This window comes from Pan paniscus, chromosome 5 (assembly GCF_029289425.2).
Source record: "Pan paniscus chromosome 5, NHGRI_mPanPan1-v2.0_pri, whole genome shotgun sequence".
In the NCBI taxonomy this organism is placed as follows: domain Eukaryota; kingdom Metazoa; phylum Chordata; class Mammalia; order Primates; family Hominidae; genus Pan; species Pan paniscus.
Genome location: NC_073254.2, coordinates 177,202,097 through 177,224,923, shown reverse-complemented (window position 1 = coordinate 177,224,923; position 22,827 = coordinate 177,202,097). Strand labels below are relative to the sequence as shown.

Below are 22,827 nucleotides of genomic sequence, written 5' to 3'. Positions count from 1 at the left end.
TGATCATACCTCAATGTCGTTAGAGTTAATTGCTTCAAAGAAAGACTAATTAGCTAAGTAATTTGAGAAAATCAAACTGTTGCTCCCCACTCTAAAGTAGGTAGCCCCTAAAGGTCTCTTCCAAATGTAGGGTTTTATAATGTGAATACACTGCTGCATTCCCCTATTTCTTGTAAATAACTTGATTACTAGGAAACCACTTTAAGGAAACTAGAACAGTATTCAAGAACACCCATCACAGTGCTTAACAAGATTTAATGTACATTTATTCTTAACATGTGGAACATATAAAGATTTTATACTGAATAAATGATATTCATTAAGCCAGAGGAAAAGGAGGAATTTACATCAAGATTTTTTCTTTTTTTTTTTTAAACTACATTATCTTGAAATACAAATGTGGATTCTCGTCACTGAAAAATCTTTGAAGTTGTGTTTCTTCCTTTTAGTTGTATTTTTTTTCATTTTCTCTTTTTTGTCTGTACTGGTAACCATTTTCTAAATCAATCCATATACAACCATTTCCACACCTTGATTCATGAAGCAAATTGTGATCAGCTGCTCTCCTGAAATCGAGCATGACTTTATACATACAGAAACTTGTACATTACCCTCTTTTTTTTTTGTTTTTGTTTTTTGTATTTTTTCTTTCTTTTTTTGGAGATATGGCCCTAATGAAAAAATATATAAAATAAAAATAAAAAATTATTTAAATCTACCATCACTTCGTAGTTACCACATCATGAAAAAGAAACTAAAACTTTGTACTAAAAAAAAAAAAAAAAGAAAAGAAAAAAATGAGGGTATGTTTAATGTACAACTTCTATATACATCACAGCCCATAGGCAGTAAAAAAAATATTTAAAAAATGATGAAAGGAATTGTGAAGAACTGTCACGTGGAAGGTCAAACGCCGACAGCAGGCATGACGGGAGTGGTGAGGAGCAGTTTCCGGATCGTTGTCAGGTATGTATTCTCAATCTTAAAAAACATTGTTTTTGCTCCCAGCCTAATGGAACCGTATTCCTGTGGAGAAACCAGTATCATTTCCTAGTTTTGACTACTGACCGACATACCTCCTTGAGCCCCTATACCTGTATCTGTAGAAATTTCTATTGCGCAGAACTTTGGGTGATGGGATGCAGTTTTTTTCATTCTCTGAGGAGTAAAACGCATAGGAAATGGATAATTTTTCACCTTTTTGACTCAGTGTGGTGAAATTTTCGCATCTTAGCATCTTTTGCCACAACTTTTTTCTTTAAAGTCAATTTGCTTCCCCCAAAAATGCAATACAACATGGGAAAGAACATTAAAAAGATCTGTGAAGAACAAAAAGTGACCTTTGAATGCACCAGACAGCAACTTTGGTTAAAAAAAAAAAGAAAAAAAAACCCCCAAAGGATGTACTTATACACACAGACAGCAAATATTAATTTCATAACTGTTCAAATTAATTATTTCTTTAATTCCCAATTGGTAAATAGTGAATGGGGCAGAGGAGCAAAGATTTTCTTTTCCTTCTTCCTACGCTGGATAAACAAGAACAGAAAACAGCCAGTTATATGTGACCCTCTAATCTTCACTCACACATGCTTGCCTTCTCACTTATGTCATAACTGCCCAATCTGAAACAGTACATCACAGATGACAGATGCAACCAGAGAGTTCAGGACAGCTGATATCGAGATATCCAGCAACCGGCCCTCGTGCAAAAGGAATTCTGAGCGGTTTTCGTCCACTCTGGCCATGGCTAGCAAAGCCTTGGCCGCCCTGCACATCATGTCTACGCTAGGTGGTTCCAGGGGCGGGGGCTGCATGTGCATGAGGTTGTGCTGGCTCTGCTGGTACTGGGCCATCGTGACCCCATCCTCTAGGAAGCTTATCAAGTTTCCAATGCTTCCTTTCTGCACAGCTATGGCCCTTGCTGCTAGTGCGTCCCCTTGGGCAAGGTTCGATAAAAGCGCCATGGACATTTCTCGACAGACTGGGTTTTTGCGATCCCCAACGTACCTAACTAATGTAGCATAGAATTTCTCCTGACGACTAAATGGAGGAGTGGCCAAGATCAGGTCCACATTATTGTCCTGGATACTGAGTTTACAGAGGGTCTCCAGCACAAGTCTCTGAGGCGACAGGACCGAGTTGGGTCCCACAGTTGGAAAGGGATCTTGTGCCTCTGCAGACGGGCACACCATCCAGTGCAGCAAGCCATCCAAAATTGGCAAGCAGATGCTTTCCGTGTAAGCAGACAAGTCTAGCTGCCCGGAAATGTTGGCCAACGTGACCAACGTGTTATCCCTCAAGACCTCGAGGCAGTCCCACCACCACTCATCTTTGCTGCAGGCCACCCCCTTGTCCTCATCCTCCTCTTTCTCATAGGTCTGCGGTGCTCGCTTTCTCTCTGGATGCTCGTGGTGAAGAAGAATCAGCTTCCCCAGGATCAGCACCAGGCCTGGATGTTTGGACATTTCGGCATCATTGCCAGGCACGAATGACAAGCTACGGACAATATTGGACACACAGATGCATCGCTTAGCCAGCGAGTCCTGCCAGTGCGCGATGGTACACAGAGGAGTCTCGTCTCGGCTCCTGGGCTCGTCCTCCAGCAGCTTGATGTTCCGGTGACTTTTGGCTTGCTGGATACCAAAGGGAAACTTACTGCTTTCGGTCTGGGGCCCAGGGTTTGCGTCTTCAGGCAATGCCCCTGGCCGAGCAGAGAGGACGTCATCGATGGTTGCTATGATGCTTTTCTCTTGCTGCTCTTCAGAGTCGCCTTTGCCTTCTTGCTCTTTCTTTCTACCTGCGGAGCTTAAGGGGGGAGGTGGGCGCCTGCGAGGAGGAATTTGCATCTTGCTCTCAAAGTGAGTCTGAATGTGCTCGGTGGTGTCGCCCCCGCCGAGCTGCCAGTGCAGAAGGCCACTATTGAACTCCTGCACACGCCCCAACTTGTCAGATCGGTCAACAACAAACAGGTTGTTCTTTTTGACTATCTTTATTGGCAGCTTGTCGAACTTACTGGCTTGCTTGGGCTTCTCCTTTGGGTCTGCAGCGGCGTCCGGGGCAGTCAGAGCGATGCTGCTCTTTTCATCGCTTTCTGTCTTCTCGCTGTCTTCCTCCTCATCCTCCTCGTCTTCCTCGTCGTCATCAATACATTCAGCATCTTCCTCCTCTTTCCCAGAATCGTCCGCCAAGGACTGGCTGTCATCCTTCCTTGCTGCGTTGTGGTCAAGTGCTTTTTGGCTGGGGTCTCCCACTTCATATTCCATAAGAATTCCAAAAATGTCAATCAGGCATTTTCTAAAGTACTCGACTAAAAGTTCGAGAAATCCAGACAACTGGAGAGGAGGAGGAGGAGAAGAAAGAAAGAACAGGTACAATGTCATGACATCAGATATGACCGAGGAGGGTAAAGATCCTGAGACCCGTCAATACCTTTCCATCATTGTCACACGTTTGTCTCCCTTTTTGGCTGGACCATGAAAGATAAACTACCCTTCAGGTCCAGTGAACTTCCTGAATTTTACAGTATAAACTAAACCGACGTTTAGCATGTTCCTTATTTGCTGCTTCCTTGCTTAGACTATCTACACGAAAACTTACTTTTTATTCTCACATCTCTAATCTTATCACTGAGGGAGTGCCTTGCTGTTCTTTACCTTTCTGTTCCTGATTTAGAGACAATGTACTCATTATTAGAAGAGTGGGAACACGGATTTTATAGACTCTTTTGCCCAAAGTGACTCTGTTCTCTTCTATTATTTATCTGAGACTTGCTTGCCGGGATTTTTATGGTTGTTATTCTTAGGATTTTATGGTTATTTTTGTCTCAGGTACCATAGGTCACCCTAATTTATGTTCTCTATATATCTTTTGGAGAAGATAATTTCAGCAATGTGGTAGCTCATGAACACTGAAAATTAAAAACAAATCAATTTAGCCTATGATAAATAAATTAGAATGTTTCATAAAATGCAATTTTACATTTCAGTTATTTATGACTCTAGCTGAAAGACAAAAACCACTATGAGAGAACCACTGACTACAAGAACAAGTTTGGTTTCCTTTAAGCAACTGTTTGTATCAAGAAAAAACCAATACACTTCACGATTAGCAACTGCCCTCTCTCCCAACACCCCCCACCATGTTTAGGAACTCTAAAGAGTAAGTAACAAGGATTCTAACAAGGATTCTTTCCCGGCAGATGTTCTGGAAATCAGCTATACCTTCATATCCTACTGTCAGTTTCTTGAAAGTAGAGTTGGAACAATTTTTAAGAAGTCAGGGGAAGCCCCCAGCACCAACTAGAAAGAATTGCTTTTAGTGTGCTGAAGGCACAATGTTCCAAGGGCATTTTCCCTTTTTTTTCCAGGGGAAAAGGGAAAGTTAATAAAGCAACTCTGGTTATGCAAATATGTGATCAACAACAGTTCACCTAACATAAGGATGAAAGCGCATTACTCTAGCAAATGCAGTATACAGTTTTTAAATACTTATTTTCTGTTAACACAGAACTCGTACAATGTTTATGACCTTATTAATAAACTTTCTAGCAATTGAAAAATTGCCTTTCTAAGCTGATAATGAGGGCTTAAATGAGAGAAGAAAGAAGTAGAAGATTCTGGTCTTATTTCCTTAGAAGCAAGGAAATTAAGTGTTTTAGTTTTTGCACTCAAAGTAGAGAGCTGTTTGTATACTATAGGGAAAATGACCTTTTTCCATTTTTTATTTCTAAATATTTCTTTAAAAGTCTATAGCCCAGTGGACTCGGGCATTTTCCCCAAACTTCAGTGCTCCTCTCTTCTAGCTATTATGCTGGAAGCTACCTGAAGCCTACCTCTGAACAAAGGAGGGGTTTAAGCTCATTAAAAGTAGTAGGCTTTTACATGACTGCTTCAAAATAACCTGGAGAGAGGCAGAAATGAGAGAGCATAGACTAAGAAGTAAGTTTAGCCATGAGTTCATAACTATTTTAGCGGACTGACAGGTACATGGGGGTTCATTAAACTGTTCTCTCTCCTTCTATATATATTTATACATTCTATAAATGTATAGAATATAAAATTTCTAAATCTTGAATATCTTTTTAATGAAAAGAAGATGTCAAGTCCTCCTGGAAAGCAGGGTTATGTCCCATTGCAACCAACTGTGTTTCCAATGCTGACTCCAGTCACAACTTAATGTTACATTTTGATTACTTCCTATTGGCCAGCTAGCTAATATTCATTCTGAACAATTTAATGTTACTACTGTCATCTATCCCATATACACTTACACACACAGTCACTGTTCTCTCATAAGAAATAGAGGTATGTGTGTGTACACACACTAAAGACTACAATGAATATTATCCCAGATAACTCTACATTGATTAAGGCTGGTTGATAACAACTGCAGTGATTAACAGTGTTGGATGGTCAGTGCTCATCAACTCAGGCATTAGTTCAAGCACAAATGTGCATGGCCTGATGCTCTCCTATCCTAATTTGGTTGTTAGTTGGACTACGCTGGCTTACCTGGGAGAGATTGAAAGTAGCAACAGTGCTGTCATCATACAGAAGAATATTAATAGTGTCCAAAGCCCACGTACTCTCAGCCAAAAGACCTGATTTAAGGGACATCATCACACGCCACGCCTCAGGAGTAACTGAAGATGGGGAAGAACAAGGATATCATGAATGTTGACTCTATGCGTGAAAGAACGAAAGTTAACGAAAGAGTAAGAAAAAATAAGTGGAGTGTTAAGTTAAATATTGACTTTAAACAAATGCTCTCAAGGACAGTTAAGCGTGATCATTTCCGATTTTAAATGGAGGCCATAGCTGTAACGAGAAACTTTTGTGGTTTCAGATCTCGCTTTGTTGGTCACGCAGGGGCTGAAAGTGCTTCTGGAGGTGGAGTGGTTGAGCACAGATGGTCCTTTCTCATGGCCGGGTTATTTCTTTCAGCCACCCTACAGAGTCTGCAATGTGGTATCAGAGCTTTTAATAAATGAGTCAAACCCAAAAGTGGTATTTGTCTTCTTTTGGCTTCACCACTCACGAGTGTCTCAAGGTGGCGTCCTGGAAGGCCGCCAAGTATGCAGAACATGGAAGCAAAATTTAACTCCAAGACAGCCTCCTCAGACACACGGCCTTGGCTTCCCAGGCTGCTTTCCTCTAGTCCTGTGCTCCTGCCCTCAGAACATGCTGTGATAAATATTAGCACTTCGATGGCTCAGATTTCTCAGGAGTATGGCTGGAGCCAAAGAATGGGAAGTAATTTGTTGTTTTCCCTATTCCTGCTACTGAAGGAAACAAAATGATCAGGTAGAAAGTTTGGAAGATTTGCCATGAGATGGGGCTGCGAAAACAGACTCAACAGGCATTGGAATTTCCCAGGAGCTGTGGCATCAGTGCAGGGCACCAGCCCGAGAGGGCAGAGACCCAGCTCGGCCAGATCCCCGGAGCTGCCTGGAGGCTGAGGGCATTCTCCAGGCACCAAGAATCATTGCACAAGGGGGAGACACAGTGGCTTTTCCACTTTTATTTTATCTGTTTTAAAATTTTCTGAGATAGCTACATACTGTTTTTACAATAAAAAAATCAAAATTACTTTAAAAAATAAACATACAAATTTCCCTAGGTTGAAGACAAATGCTATATAACCCGCACTGGGAGATCTTTAGAAAATTTAGATGTATTTATTTAAACATACATATACACACATAAACACACAATACACGTGTGTGTGTGTATATATATTTCTATATATAAAATGGTGCTCAGTGTCTGTGTCTCCTTCTCTCCCTCTGCAACCCCATATATATATACACACACACACACACACATATTCTCCATATATCTATATATCTATATTTATATCTATCTATCTATATATATATAAAGGGATATAGATACACACGCATTATATATAAATGGATAGATGTATGTATATATAAAGGGATATATATAAAGGAATATGTGTGTGTGTGTGTGTATACAGTGGCACAATCACTGCTGAAGCCTTGATCTCCTGGGCTCAAGTGATCCTCCTACCTCAGCCTCCTGAATAGCTGGGACTACAGAAACGAATCTCACTTTTGGCTAATTCTTTTTCCTTTTAGTAGAGACGAGGTTTTGTAGGTTGTCCAAGGGTGGTCTCGAATTCCTGAGCTCAAGTGATTCTCCTGCCCTGGTCTCTCAATCTACATCTCCTTAATGTCCAATGATTGATGTCTTTCAAATTATTAATATCTTTAATTTTCTAATCACTGAAAAAGATTTTAAGTCAATTTGTTCTTGAGATTTTTTGAGTAATTTTTCCTAATATAACTCAGATCTATTATCTTCCTTCCTGTGTTAAAAGTACTTCAAAAATAATGCAGAAACCCAGTGTGTACTTCCAGATAGTCCAGACGTCTGATTAGTATTCAGAACATCCCACAGAGGATAAACAAGCAACATCAGCATTCGACTGACATGGTTCTTGGCCCAAGTCTACCAGTGCATTGGATGATATCAGTTCTATATATCACAGCATAGCATATTCTTTATGTCATACCATCTATCAATCTACATATTACATACAAGCTTTAACTTTTTCCCACGGAAATTCACTGTATGTTGTCACCAAATTACAGAGTGGCTTGCCTTCAGATTTTCTCAGGTCACCTTTAGCATTTCATTAGCCTCATGGGGGGGTCTGTTAGGCACGTATTGTAGTGATTAAGTGGCTTGGTTAAGTTCAAATCTTTAAGCCCAAAATACAGCATATAACCACTCAGGATTCCCTGATCTCTTACTTGAAGCTCTAATCTTTCACACAAATAACATTCACACGTAAAACTACCATTTTATTTCACCGTGTTATCCAGGATGGTCTCGATCTCGTGACCTCGTGATCTGCCCGCCTCGGCCTCCCAAAGTGCTGGTATTACAGGCATGAGCTACCGCGCCCGGCCAATCTTTCTGGCACTATTTCTTAATTCAGATTAGCAGCCTCCAACTATATTACTCCTATATAAAAACGCATCTTGATAATTTCTAGTCATAATTTTTTCATCCCTTTAAGATTAACAGGAACAGCATCTTTACTAAAATTAAAATTCTACACTGCAACTGGAATTCATTTCAGAATGAAAGCTTTCGAATTCTTACCGATATCTTTGGAGGTAATCTTTCGCCTTTGTTTCAAGACTGGTTGTGATGCTTCTACTGAGCCAGGAGGAAAGGTGATCTCCCTTCTGATTGGGGGTGGTTGGGGTGGTGGCCCGGTGACCTGGGATGTGGGGACCGTGGGCATGACCTTCTGCATCTTCATAGACGGCAGAAAGGGAGACTTGCTTGGAGACATGCGGTTCTCCAGGGAGCGCTGGAAGGACGCTGGGCTGGGCGCCCTGGAGATGTGATTTGGCAGTGACGGTGGCGTCTGGTAGGACGGCTGTGGTGGGCGTGTGATGGGCTGCATGGAGGCTGAGGACGACATATAAGGCTGACGCTGGCTGACGTGAGAAGGCCACTGGCTCTCATGATTTATCCTCTGATCGGGTACCATCATATCGTCCGTGCGGTTCATGCCTGGGTAAGGGGGCGCCTGTGTAGGGCCGCCAGGGCCCTGCCTGTTCTGGTAGGGATAAGGCATATCATTGCGTGCTGCCCACATATTCTGCTGAGGCCCCTCACTGGAGGACGACTGCAGCGGGCCGCCCATCATCTGAGGCGGGATTCCGTGTGTCTGGATCTGCCCCGGGCCCTGCATCCTCTCCCTGCTGTAGGGATACGGGTACTGGCCCTGGATGGGCCTGCGGTCCGGGCCCGAGTAGGAGCCTCCGTACTGGTTGTACATCTCCTGCTGCTGGCTGCTGTACTGCATGTTGTACATGTCGCCCTCGTGGCGCTTGGCTGGGGGCCCGTACATGCCGTCCATATGGCGTTTGTAATTCTGGAATTCACAGAAAGACAAATCATCCTGATGTGCTCTTACAGGTATAATCACACACTGAAATTATGCAAAATAGTTATTACCTGCTAGAATGTTCATTTCAAAATGAATATGGGAAGCTCCTACAACAACAGAGAACTAACAATTTATGTTCAATATTTCAGTATTATATACACCATGTCACACACTCAGGAGAGAGCATCCAAAGTTTCTTTTCACGTGTTTGAAACTTCCTGTGGAAAAAAAAAAAGCCTCCTCTCCTTAGGCTGTGCCACCGGGACAGCCAGCGTTCAACTCCCACAGAGGCAGACGGCTCCCGGGCTGGGAGCTGCACTAGGACCACAGCAGGAGGCAGAAGGACCCTCTCACAGGAAAGCCAGCATCCAGGGGCCGGCCTGAAAGGGTCTTGGGGTAAAAGGTTTTCTTGGGCCTCATTTTACAGAAAAGCCTCCGAACAGGACTCGGCTCCCCAGACTGGCCCGTGTCACCCAACATCCATCCCACGGCTCCTGCCCTGACTTCTGGCCTGGTCAGGTGCGGCTCCCCCAAAGCCCCACTGGTCCCAGCACTGAGGACAGGGCTGGGACCACACCTGTTATTAAGCTTGCTTCCCAGGATGCTCCGGGACCAGTGCTTAATCGGGGTAGGTGGGACTCTGATGGGAGGCAGTGAGATGCTGATGTTTTCCACTTTACTTGAAAACTGTTTAAGATCAGTTGGTTTAATAATGCAATTCACTGGCCAGGCGCAGTGACTCACGCCTGTAATCCCAGCACTTTGGGAGGCTGAGGCAGGAGGATCACCTGAGGTCAGGAGTTCAAGACCAGCCTGGCCAACATGGTGAAACCCCGTCTCTTATACTAAAAATACAAAAATTAGCTGGGCATGGTGGTGGGTGCCTGTAGTCCCAGCTGCTTGGGAGGCTGAGGCAGGAGAATCACTTGAGCCCAGGAGGCAGAGGTTGCAGTGAGCCGAGATTGCGCCACTGGATTCCAGACAGAGCGAGACTCCATCTCAAAAAAAGAAAAAAAGCAATTCACTGTGCCTATATGCTCCAGCAAAATTAAATAAATGAAAAATGATATACATATTATTATATATAATTATTATAATTATGTAACATATATATAGTTTTCAAAATTTTTATTTTTTGCAAGAGTTCTCAGATCTGAAAAGTTGTTTAAAAACAGCAAAGTCCTGTATGTCTGGAAAGCCACACCACGAAGGGCGGTTCCTGCAGTGGCACTGGTCACTGTAAGGGGGAGATCCTGCGTAACTTAGCATCTCTGAGCTGCAATGGTCACCTGTGAACCAGCAAAAACCTGTCCTACTTATTCAAAATAAGTATCATTAGCATCTTATCTCATTTTTAAATAAGCCAATTCACTTTCACTATTAGTATACAATATTTTAAGTTGCTTTTCTACACATTCTCCTTAAAGCATTGACAAATTTCTGTTCTAAAATGGCTTCTGATACAACAGTATGCACAATAGATACATGTTTAAAATATACTAATTCTAGCTTGGGCTTATTATTTACAAGGATGAATACACTCAACTTCTTATTACAGGTTATATTTGTTTCAAGAAACCGTGTATCAAGAGTTATTTTTAATTTGCTGACTTCAACATCCCAGGAGTACTTTCTGGCATTAACTATATCCTGAATGCTCAACAAACACTAATCATTTTTGTTAGACGTCTGAAAATCTTCAGAAGTAAGACAAGTTTGAGTTTTAGCCTCCAGGAGAGAACCAGAAAACACAGCACCCCACGCCCACTTGCCAACTCACCGGCTGCTGTGGGTACAGGCCGGGCTGGTGCCCTCCATACGGCGGCTGTCCCGAGGGAGGGCCTTGGCCTGGATACTGCTGCCCATAAGGTTCATGCCTGGAACGAGGCATTCAAAGAAAACTTAACTGAGAAAAAGCTTCAGGCAAACAGAGAAATAAACAATCCATTTCTGGAACCCTGACTCCTTCAAGCAGCTCTGTGTGGCTTTCACCGCACACCCCTCCGACAAAGGCCCTCTGAGAGGCAGCTGCACGCCAACTGTTAGCACCAGGGATGGGAACACCCATTTTGGGAATGGTGCCAAGCTCCTAGTTCGGGCTGTTGGCTAATAGGTGTCAGAGGAATACCGGTTGAGCAGGCAGGCACCCTGTAAGCACTTGTCAGAGCCTCTGGCCTCTGCTTGGAGGCCGCAGCCCCGCCTGTCCACTGACGTGTACCTTAGGCAGTGTCGTACAATGTGCTGTGATGACAGGCATTAAGGGAAGCAAGAAACAGCGAGAAGAACTTAAGACTCAAAGGCAATGTTCCTACAAGTATCAGAACATCAAAATGTTTGTACTTTGCACATTCTCAATATGAATGGAAAATGTTTAATTTTTAAAAGCTATACTTCAAATTTAATTCAAATGTTAGCTAATCATTATATAAATACAAATGCTCAGAATTTCACAGTCCTATGCCCTAAAAGGCTCCAGAAAAGAATAACAGGGATGATTTAAATGTACACCTATTACATCTTAAAATGGAAATGAATAATACTTTCATTTTTCAACTACTAGTATATTAAGAAATTATAAATACCATAAAAAATAGCATGTTTTAAAAGACAATAGATTTGGAACTTTGAAAAACACATTGGTTTAATATAGTAAATCTTGTAAGAAAGGGAACAATGGACTGAATATATTCCTAAGCTGATCAAGGAATGAGAATAATAAAAACAAATAAGTGAATTTTTAGACTATCACATGTGACACAGACATGGGAACTTTTGATAACTACTTTGATATCTAAGAAGGAAGTGCAGAGATAGGAGGAAAGAAATGTAATTGACATGGGTAAAATTTAAGTTGCATAACAAGCAACATTTTTCAGAAGAGAAAACTTAACAATGAGGTAAACCTCTCTTTAATGTGGTAGAGCCCAGATAATTGTTCTTCTTCTAATCTTGCCAGCTACCCCCCGCAAAAAAAAATCTGTAGCTTCTCCTGGACCCTCAGAAACAAAACAAACCTAATTGAAATCCTTGATTCAGCACACTAAACGTTACCTTATGGTTAACTGATTAACGAATATATCACAAGTAAATATTGGCCGTATTCTGGCCGGGTTAAGAATTAGAAGAGTAAATTCCTAGGTCCCTAGGAGAAAGCACCGTGTCTCCTTAAACATGGGATGGACGCTCAAGAACAAGGCTCACAGACAATACCATAAAGAAACCTCATTTGGTAAAGCCGTGATTTTTCAACCTTTTTCTCCTTTGTATTACACCGAGGAAGCTTTCCCACTGACCCATCCCTGTGACCCCAGCATGTGGGCTGATGAAAGGTGAGCGGCTCTGGCCCAGCCGGTCCCCGGTATAACAGCACACGCAGCTTCCGAAGGCCGCGATCCCAAAGTCAGCTCCACCCTGTGGCACACACTGTGGCTCCGGGGAGGGAAAAGCCCTTCTATTATGCCTCTATCTTTTTTCTTTAAAAATCTGAAATATTATATGAAAACCTTGCTTATCATCATGTCTCTTACTAGGAGGTAGAGAACATACCCAACAAGGGGAAGGGGTTTTTGTGACAATGAGTATTGAAGTCAGGGCCCAGGCAAGGGACTTTCTTCACAAAAAGAAGCCTACCCTATGCCATCATCTTAGGAAGCAGTTTTCAGGTTACCTTTCAGAGCCATTTCAATAACTTTTCCTCCTATCTAATTACAAATCACTCTGCATCATCAGTCCTGCAGCTGAACTTGCCATTTTAACTTGCAAGTTTAACTTGCCATTTTCAGTCATTTCAAGATGACTTCCTTAAGCGAGGCTGCAGTGAGGCCTGTGCTGTGGGTTTTCGAGAGATGTTTATTAAAGAGCAAAGTATTGTCCCTCTGTTTAAAATATTCACAGGGGAAAAGCACTGCCTGGAAGACCTTTCCAGAATGCTGAAAGCCCAGTGTGGCTACCACTGCACAGGCCTTTCCCCCAGACAGAAAGGAGGGAGGGAGAGGAGCGGGTGCTGTGGAGGCCCAGGCATCCAGGAGCTCCAGGCGAGCCATGTCTGGAGTGTGCAGCTGGCAGTCCCTCAGAAGGAAGCTGGGTGCTGGTGCCGGGTGCCAGCGTGACTTGTGGCGGCCCTGGCTCTTGACTTCGGGAAGAAGACTCCTACCGAGGCCAAGGTCCTTCTCCCTGGTCCTGAATAGCCATCTACTGAGGGCAGCCACCTGACACTCACCTGGTGACCAGCAGCCATTGCCTCTTTACTTTCACAGGAAAGGGGACACTGTATATTGTCATCAGTGGCTCAGCTGCCAGGGCTCAGAAATGTGTGTGTGAGGAAAGCACGGTTTCTAGTAAATCATCATATTGTCATCTTAAAAAATACTCACCTTCGGTCGTAACTGGCTCCATAGGGAAACTGCTGGCGCTGCCCCATGCCCAGGTTAGACATTGCTCCGGAGGGACTTTGGTTGTACATGTCCTGCATGCTGCTGTTGGGCATCTGTCCTTGCGTCATAAAGGGCTCGCTGCTTCCAGGCACTGCAATATTTTAAATAAAATGCATACATTTAGGCATTTCTGAAAGTCAAAGGCCCATCCATCCCTTCTAGTCAACTCTATTGTCTTTGGACTTTTTCTTTTTTTTGAGATGGAGTCTCACTCTGTCGCCCAGGCTAATGCAGTGGTGTGATCTTGGCTCACTGCAACCTCTGCCTCCTGGGTTCAGGCGATTCTCCTGCCTCACCCTCCCAAGTAGCTGAGATTACAGGCATCCACCACCACACCTGGCTAATTTTTGTATTTTTAGTAGAGACAGGGTTTCACCATGTAGGTCAGGCTGGTCTTGAACTCCTGACCTCAGGTGATCCATCCACCTCAGCCTTGCAACATGCTGGGATTATAGGCGTGAGCCACTGCGCCTGGCCTGTACTTTTTCTTAATATGATAGACCATAATACTATTGAAAGAGCATAAGTTGTGGAGCCAAGATGTGCTCTGTGGGGGCAGAAATCTAAGATGGCCCCGAAGATCCAGCACCCCGTGCCCGGTGGGCACCTTCCATGAGCCCCTCCCCTTCAGTGTGGGTGGGACCTATGAATACAATGGTATCACTCCCATGATTATGTTATGTATGTTACATGGCAAAAGGGGCTTAACAGATGTGATTATAGTTACTAATCAGCCGATTGTGAGTTTAAACAGAAGGGAGATTGTCCAGGTAGCCCTTTAACTTTGGATCTAGAGCTTAGAGAGGAAGCAAGTCAGAGATATTTTCCTGCTGGCCTTGAAGAAGCAACTGGCATGCTGTGGAGGGGGATCACGTGTTAGGGAAGGTGGGCAGAAGACAGTCAACAAGAAAACGGGACTGCAGCCTCACAAACACAAGGAACTGAATTCTGCCAATGACTTAAATAAACTCGGACGAGGACCCTGAGCCTTCAAAGAGCTCACAGTGCTGGCAGACACCTTGATTTTAGCCTGTGGGACCCTGAGCAGAGGCCCAGTCACACTGTGCCAGATTCCTGATCCACAGACACTGGAGGATCATACATTTATGTTGTTTTAAGCTGCTAAGTTTGTGGTAACTTGTTATATAACAACATAGAAAACTAATACAGGCCCAGATCCATTCCTTACTTGGGTAAGTTACCTCTGAGTTTAATTTCATTTCTTTTCAACATTTTTATTATGTTTTTTAGAGAGAGGGTCTCGCTGTATCACCTAGTGATAAGAGGTGCAATGTTGCAACTGCAGTGGTGAAATCGTAGCTTACTGTAGCCTCGAACTCCTGGGCTCAAGTGATCTGCCTGCCTTCCTCAGCCTCTTGAGGTGCTAGAATTACAGGCATGAGTCATCACCTGGCCCCTATTTTCTTGTCTATAAAATGAGGCCAGTAATATTATCTCATGAAATGGTTGTAAGGAGGACATAAAATATGTATACAAAGTTAGTTCCCTTCTCCCATAAGAAAAAAAGTGAAAACCTTAACATTCAGCCACTGATTCACTCCAAAATAAGGATTAAAAAAATTATTAAGGAGTTAAGAATAGCTCAAGATGGGATGAAATACAACTATTTCTAACACAGGATGGAGTGACAAGTAGGTAGTACATACAAATTAGCATCAGCTCAGAGCCTGAAGGAAATTGTGTTCAGTCCAGAAACTAGCCTGAAGGCAAATTAAACATTTTAATATAAATTTTCATCGTTATACAGTATTGCTACCTTTCTCCATCCTATGATAGTTACTTTTATGTTATGTGAAGCAAAAGCTGGTTAAGATTTCATGAGTAGATACATTTTGTTAGGCTGGTAGAGAGGGGCCAATGCCGGCATCAAGTATTTTCCTTTGCAATGTGCTTTTTAATATAAATTTTCATCGTTATACAGTATTGCTACCTTTCTCCATCCTATGATAGTTACTTTTATGTTATGTGAAGCAAAAGCTGGTTAAGATTTCATGAGTAGATACATTTTGTTAGGCTGGTAGAGAGGGGCCAATGCCGGCATCAAGTATTTTCCTTTGCAATGTGCTTTCACCTGTTTTATCTATTTGATCTCACATCAACCTGTGGTAGAACCAGTTTTGAAGTTACTTTCTATTTTGTAGATGTGAAAACAGAGATAGAAAGAAATCACGTGACATAATTAAATAGCTTTTCTCTAATACACAAGGAAATTTAAAAAAATCAACAGGAAAAGCAACAACCAAATTAAAAATGGGCAAACACATAAATGAACATTCACAAAAGAAAAATAAACGGTCAATCAATGTAAGAAAAGATGTGTGAGTTCACTAATAATGGAATGAATCCAAGGTAAACAGTAATGAGGCCTTCCCCCTTCCATCTGATTGGCCAATGTTAAAATGATGGACAATGATCATTCTTAGTAAGGGGGTGAGAACCCGCACACTCTCACATGCTCTTGTTGAGAACATTAAGCTGGTATAAGCTTTGCCAATACCTGCTTTACCTGCTATGGGAGGCTGTGCTTTGGCAACCCCCAAAGAAGTGCATCTCCCAGCATTCGCAGCCTGGGAAACCCCTCCCATGATGCCTTTGGGTTTGGTCATGTGATTAGCATTGCCTAAGAGGGCTCCAGCAAGTGAGATGCAAGCAAAAGTTTTTAACTGCTTGCTCCTGGGACCTGTCCTCTTGGAGTGCTCCCTCTTGATATCCATCTGCCATGTTACGGGCACCTAAGAAACTACATGGAAAGGCCCCATGGAGGAGGCTGCAGCCAACAGCTCCAGTTGAGGTCCCAGTAGAGCCTGGGGATGACGTCAGCCACTTGAGAGACATCAGAGCCCAGCAGAGCTCTCAGCCTGGCTCCCAGATGATGGCGGCCACCTCAATATCCTAGCTGACAACATGACACACAGAGCGAAGAACTACCCAGTCTACCACAGAACTGAGAGATATAATTAAGTGTTACTGTTTTTAAAGCCACTAAGATTTGGGGGTAGTTTGTTATACTGTAAAAGCTGAGATATTCAGTAAACTAAAAAAAAGTTCATATCCTTTGATTCAACAATTCTACTTCTAGGAATCTATTTCGCAGAAACATTCTTACAATGTGAAAAAACTGTACTTCAACAATCACTGCTTCATTGTTTATAATAGAAAAGATTATGGAACAACTCACCCATTACTAGAGCATTAGGGTGTATCCATTCAATTAAAAAAAGTAGAGCTATGTGTACAGATAATAATGGAAATTCGATATATACTATTCTGTTAAACATATAAAATGATGTTCATTTATATGTAATCAATCAATGCCTCAATCAGTGAAGTAAGGAAGTAAGAAGGCAGGGAAGGCAGGCCAGTGAACAGGCAGGGCCAGGCCCCTCAGGGCTACTGAGGGCTAATATTAGATCAGACTCTTTGACCATGCTACTTGTACTACAGGTTAACACCACCAGCAGCAGCAACAGCGACAGAGAGTATGTTTTCCACTGAAGTTAGTCATTAAATAAAAAATCAGAGCACCATTAAGTTTACTGACAGAGTAAGGCAAACTGAAGAATGGAAAACTATACACAACAGGATTAAGACTCTTAGAAAATGTGTTTCCCGTGGATTTTCTGTTTATCTGCTTTAATTTGGTACTGAATACATCAATACCGTAAGGCAGCAGGTGAACTGAAATACACTAGGGATTGTACTTGCCACCGGGGATCATTTACATGGTTGATGAAAACAACATTACAGACAGTCACCAAAGTAGGATGGCTCAACCTTATGATGGTGTGAAAGCGACAGGCATTCAGTATGCTCCTCAATTTAAGATGGGGTTATGTCCAGATCAACTCATTGTCAATCAAAAATATCGTAAGTGAAAGTGTGTTTTCAACTTACCAATATTTTCAATTTAGGATGGGTTTCTTCTGATGTAACCCCACTGTAAGGTGAGAAGTATCTGCATATATCTACCTAGGGCCTAGCAAGGGGATCCCAGAATCATTCCACCCCCACGAATTTATTTTTGTAATAAGAAATTCTAGGCATGAGGACACGAGGGAAATACACCTATAGTTGTCTAATGTGGTGTATCGGTGGGATATGGGAATGGTTTGCAATACATTTTGAGGCCAAATTCTAAATACTACTAATTATTTTTTTCCATGTTGTCATATTTTCAGAGTCTAAAGCCACCAAAAGCACTAACGAAATGTTCTGTCTAGCATCTCATACCACTAAGAAAAACAGCTCCCCCAACATTCACAAAGCTTTTGAAATTCTAAGCTTATGGATTTACTGCATGTCCTACAAAATCCTCACTTGGAATAAGCAGCCCTGAAACTTTTGAAAGAAAAAAAATCATAGATGATCTTGCTTTATGAGTGTTACCTGAAATGTTGTACATGAAATACTATGAATTTCATTTTTAAATGGTATATGCGCTATACTCAAATTTTAAAGACTCTCCATTGTTCTTTTTCATTGGTCTATAATACATATGAAAACCAAGGCTTTGGGCTTTATGCTTCTCTCCACTCAGACAATATTATCAAGAAATTTATGTACCCCAACATCTAAGCACAACACAGGTACTATTATTTAAGGGATTCCAGAGTAAGTATTTCCATAAAAATATTATTCACTATTTCTTCTATATGTTTTTTTCCAATAATATACACATCATGCTTCAATTTCACAGGCCTTGAATGCACTTGGAAGAATGCGCAAGAGCAAAATATCAAGTCTCCACTTGTGGCTTGTAGACCACGGGCAGAACTGAAGGACAGTGGCTCAGACAGTCACAGCCTCAGTGCCACCTCAACCTTGGGAGTCGGCAGGCATCAAGGGAAGGGCCAGCCTGGTGTCTCCTGATGGCAGTCACAAACTTCTGCACTCTCTGTCTCAAGGATCTCATCAATCCCATCACTGCAGATGCCATTTCTACACTTACTACTCCAAGATCATACCGATCCCAACATCTGCTCAGCTCCAGCCATGCACTCCATGCCTTACCACCGGGACACACCCCAGAGGGACTCCAGGTTCCCCTCTCTAGCCCGGTCCTTTTCCAATCCTCTGCATTGCAGGGAATTATGTCTTCACCCGCCCAGTCACGGTTAGCTTCTCCCTCAGGGCCCGCGTTCACTCCACCAGCACCTCTGACATACACTCTGCCGGCGGGTACCCTCTGTGCTGCTGGTGTCCGGCTCCAGTTGGCCAGCTCCCCCTAGACTCTCACAGTGGTCTCCCCAAAGCTACTCTTACCTCTTTCCAGTACATTCTCCAGAGATGGCCAGTCATTTATTTATTTATCACAAAAAAAAAAACTACTCACATCACTTCCCTGCATAACATCTTTCACCTTGGGGAAAAATCCAGATTCATCAATACGCCCACAGACACCGAAAGGCTTTGGCCCCGCCGGCCTCAACGACCTCAGCCTGTCCCCGGGCCCATGCTCACTGTGCTCTGGACACCCACCACCTCCTCATACACCAAGCTCATTCCCGCCACCACCCCCATGACAGGTCCTCAGGGTCCTTCCCTCCTGACCACTCAGTCTAAATCACTTTCCCTCTCTGCCACCGTGCCACCCAGTGCCACTGCTATCTGTATCCTTTCTTCCTTTCACTTTCCTGTCTTCCACCAACCACAATCTTTAACTGCTTATTTGTGCTTAACTTATTTTTTGCTTCCTCCCAGGAAGTAAGAAGGCAGGGAGTCTGTGATTCCCTGAAGGTGGGCAGCGACTCTGATTTACCAATCCACGAGCTAGCGCCCAGCGCACACTAGCACACCACCATGCCAGGTGCCGTGAAGTGCGTGCTTACTTACCACCGCTGCCAGCCACTCTTCTCTGAGCTCTGTGTGCAGGAACTTAATCCTTGCCATGCCTTTGGAAGCGGGTCCTATTATTTTCCCAATTTCTAGATGAGGAACGTAACTTGGCACGTGTAAGGAGGTGGCAGGTATCCGGAAACAGGGAGCATGTGCCAGGGAACAGGCTGAGGGCACTGAGGCCAGCCGGGGAAAGGATGAGGGCACAAAGAGGCTAACTGCTTTTCCCAAGGCCACAAGTGGAGTAGGATGGGGACCTGGGACCCACACCGATGCAGCATGGGCTCAGAGGTGTTCTGAGTGAAAGGTGAACTGTTGTGGAACGGCAGAGAGTAGAATGCCCACTGGTCCATGGCCGGGTGGAGGCCCCTCTACACGTACCTTTTCTCATTCCCCCAAAGGGGTCCTTGTTGGGCTCATAGGGCATCCTGCCCATCACATCGGGCATGCTCATGCCCTGCTGGTAGGGGGCGTTTGGAGTCATGGAGTTTCGTTTCGGGAAGGATGAATCACTCACGTCTGAGAATGGGTCGTGCACACTGATTGTACTGCTTCTGAAGAGAGGCAAAGAATGAAAGCTTAATGATACAGCAGGAGTTACCTCCAAACAGTACATTCAGAAGATGAACCCATCTTGAAATGTGCAAATGCAAAAACCATTCAAGATAAATGACATGAAGAAAACTGGCAGTCATCAACATTTAAAAACTCTCTAGGGAATACCATTTCTTCTCTCTGTGAAGTTTGCCCCAGAAAACTATAAGGTGAACAAATGTGACTTTGTATGCCTCACAGAGTTATTTGAACATACCTTCCACCTTGCAATGGGGTCATCTGGCCGTGAGGGGTGGAGGCTGGGGTAGGTGGCTTCAGGTCACCTGGAACCTCTGCCATGGAATTGCTGCCAGTTGACTGGGGGGTCTGTGGGCCTTGCAAGGATCCCGAGTTAGCTGATAGTAGCAGCACCAAGAGAAACAGGAAGAAATCCAGAGATTATCAAGTAAGCCCAGCCGCCTTGCTAGTTATACAGATGAAAGACATAAATGTAAATAAGACACCATCTTATTAGAAACAGTAACAATAGCCATTGCTGATAATGATGCTGTAAAATTCGTTGCTTTTCTATTGTTTACAGTAAAAATTAGTAAAGAAGTTTTTGAGTAAACTATTTGGCAACATATTTCATTTGTGAGCCATAAAACACATTTATATCTTTTGACTGGATACTTATTTTCTGGGGTATTTATCCCAAGAAAATAATCTAATAAAAAGGAGGCTTTAGGCAGAAGAGTGTTCATTCACTGTTGTCTAGACTGGAAATAATCTAAATGTACATTTTTATAAATGGGATGAAAATTTTCGTGCATCAACTCGATGAATTATTGTGCTGTTTTAGAAACAAAATTAGAAAACTTAGTTCTGGGTCTTAGACAATGTGAAATGTTTAAGATGAAAAGCAAGGACACAAATTAACAATGAGCCTTATGTCATTTCAATAGCTTCTCAACATCTGAATGTGTCTGTGCTGTCATTAAGAGTGTCACTTTTTGACCTATGAAATCAGATTTGTTATCAAAAAGCACAAGTCATACTGGTTTGGCGTTTTTTAATGTTGTTATCAGGGTGCTGAGATTTGGCTTTAAGTATAATTACATTATAATAACAGAATTGAACTGATTTTTTCCAAACCTTATGTGGGACTCTTGGAAAAATTAATTAACCTCACCTTGAGGGAAAAACGTAACATTTGCAGGGCTCCTGCTCTGTCATCTACTGCAGTCCTTAGCACGCCAGATCATCAATAGATACTGGTTTCATGTGTGAATTAAACAAATACTTAATCAATGAGTAATACACCTACTATAGTCTAGGCTCTCTTCTATGCTCACATACACCAGTGGACCAAACTGATAAGAAAGACAACAACCCCTGCCCTCATGGAGTTTCTGATAAAAACGTGCAGAACCCCCCGAACAAATGGCAGGATTACTGCTGCTTGTGAATAACGTTTTCCATGTTATTGTGTAGAATGCCTTTCCTATGACGTTCCCAAGGCTCACTACAATTACCATTATTCACATTTTACTCTAGTGGCAACGGAGGTGAAACAAACCACAAGAGGTTACAGAGGACACTGGGAAGGAGTCAGAAATCAAAATGAGTACATTATTTCTACTCGGAAAGCCTCAGCTAGACAGAGACATTTCTAGCCAGATGAGGTCTGCCCAGCCCCTGGCCTGGGTTGGAATGAACGCTGGCCAACAGAGCTGAACACTGCGTAACATCCGTCCCTGTGAGCCCTGCACTGAATGACTTAGAGAAGTTCTCAGAGATGCCACAAAGACTGACTTTTTAAAAAAAGTTTTTATTTACTTTTTTTTTTTTTTAAACTTTAAGTTGAGCGGTACATGTGCAGGATGTGCAGGTTTGTTACATAGGTAAACGCATGTCATGGGGGTTTGTTATACAGAGAAGATTGACACTTATTGTAGGTATTTTAAAAGAAAAATGTATTCACTCATACTTACAAACCAAATTTGCGTAAAACCCTGGAAACACATGTTAAAAAGGTATATTGGAGTAAAGGAAGAAAGTCGTCTTTTGCAGATATAAAAGGGTAATAATCCTGCAGACATGGTTGCCCGCCTAGTGCTGCAGAAGAGAAATGACTTGCTTTCGAAATTCAGGCAGGCTCCACTCCAGCCGACAGCCTCCTTGGAAACATCACTTGCAAGGCTTGATTTCAGAAAGACCCTTATTTACAAGTATTCACATTTATAGCTAATAAAAAAAAAAGGAAAAATCTCCCTTGCCAGTGTTTTTTTTCCTTTCCTTTCGTGGAAAAAAAAAATGAATGCAACCTCTTGTAACTCCATTAATAGAGGAGGCTGGCAGGCTCTCTAGGACATCCCTACCTTTTGCCAGAAGCTACAAATGTATACTCTAAAGTAAACAATGGAAAGGTTACTGAAGGTTAAGTACATTCACACACTTCAGACAGCATGGCCAGGCTCCTAGCTGGGAAGATAATTTACCCGGCACGAACCTGGTGCCCTAGTTCTGGCGGGGTTGAGCGAAGTAGGTTGGGGAGAAGGAATAGCCGATATGTCCCAGGTCTACAGTGACTACAGGTCAACCAGAGGGCACCTCTGTTTATAACCTGAGTCCCTTTCTCATTTATCTTCCACTGAGGATTCCCTAGTTGGATCCATGACAGGTTTTGTGACATCACCTGTCAGCTAATAATAGAAATTCAGTCAGCCACCTGCCAGCCAAGATGGATGGGTTTTTGGTTACAGACTTACTAATTGAATGTGGAGCTCCATGCCCCACCCCTGCCCCACTTCTCCCAGCCTGGTCCCTTCCATTCCCCTCCGCATCTCCAGCTTACAGGCTGCAGGGGCCATGTGGGGAGGTGCTTCCTACAGCGCTCATTGGAACTCCCCCACAACCTTTTCTAGATGTTTTATAACAAGATCGCCACTGGCACCTTAAAGACACAAACCACACCCCAAGGCCTTGCCTTGGTTCACCTGGGAGTCTCAATCACTGACTTGCTCTGGTGGCTGGAAGACAGGAACCCAGACATCCGGTGTGAGAAGCC

At 43.0% G+C, this 22,827-nt stretch overlaps 1 protein-coding gene across 11 annotated transcripts in view; it reads right to left on the bottom strand.

Annotated features, from left to right (window-relative positions):
- Positions 1-244: 244 nt before the first annotated feature.
- ARID1B (AT-rich interaction domain 1B) overlaps positions 245-22,827 on the bottom strand; it is a 436,783-nt gene continuing 414,200 nt past the window's right edge. For all 11 annotated transcript variants that reach the window (XM_034963130.3, XM_034963134.3, XM_034963128.3 and 8 more), the window contains 7 exons: positions 20,035-20,173; positions 19,605-19,777; positions 13,308-13,458; positions 10,715-10,811; positions 8,136-8,919; positions 5,514-5,644; positions 245-3,335 (listed from right to left, as the gene is read on the bottom strand). In XM_034963130.3, the coding sequence (XP_034819021.3) occupies positions 1,611-3,335; positions 5,514-5,644; positions 8,136-8,919; positions 10,715-10,811; positions 13,308-13,458; positions 19,605-19,777; positions 20,035-20,173 (3,200 nt within the window). In that variant the 3' untranslated portion in view covers positions 245-1,610. The remainder of the gene's footprint in view (positions 3,336-5,513; positions 5,645-8,135; positions 8,920-10,714; positions 10,812-13,307; positions 13,459-19,604; positions 19,778-20,034; positions 20,174-22,827) is intronic.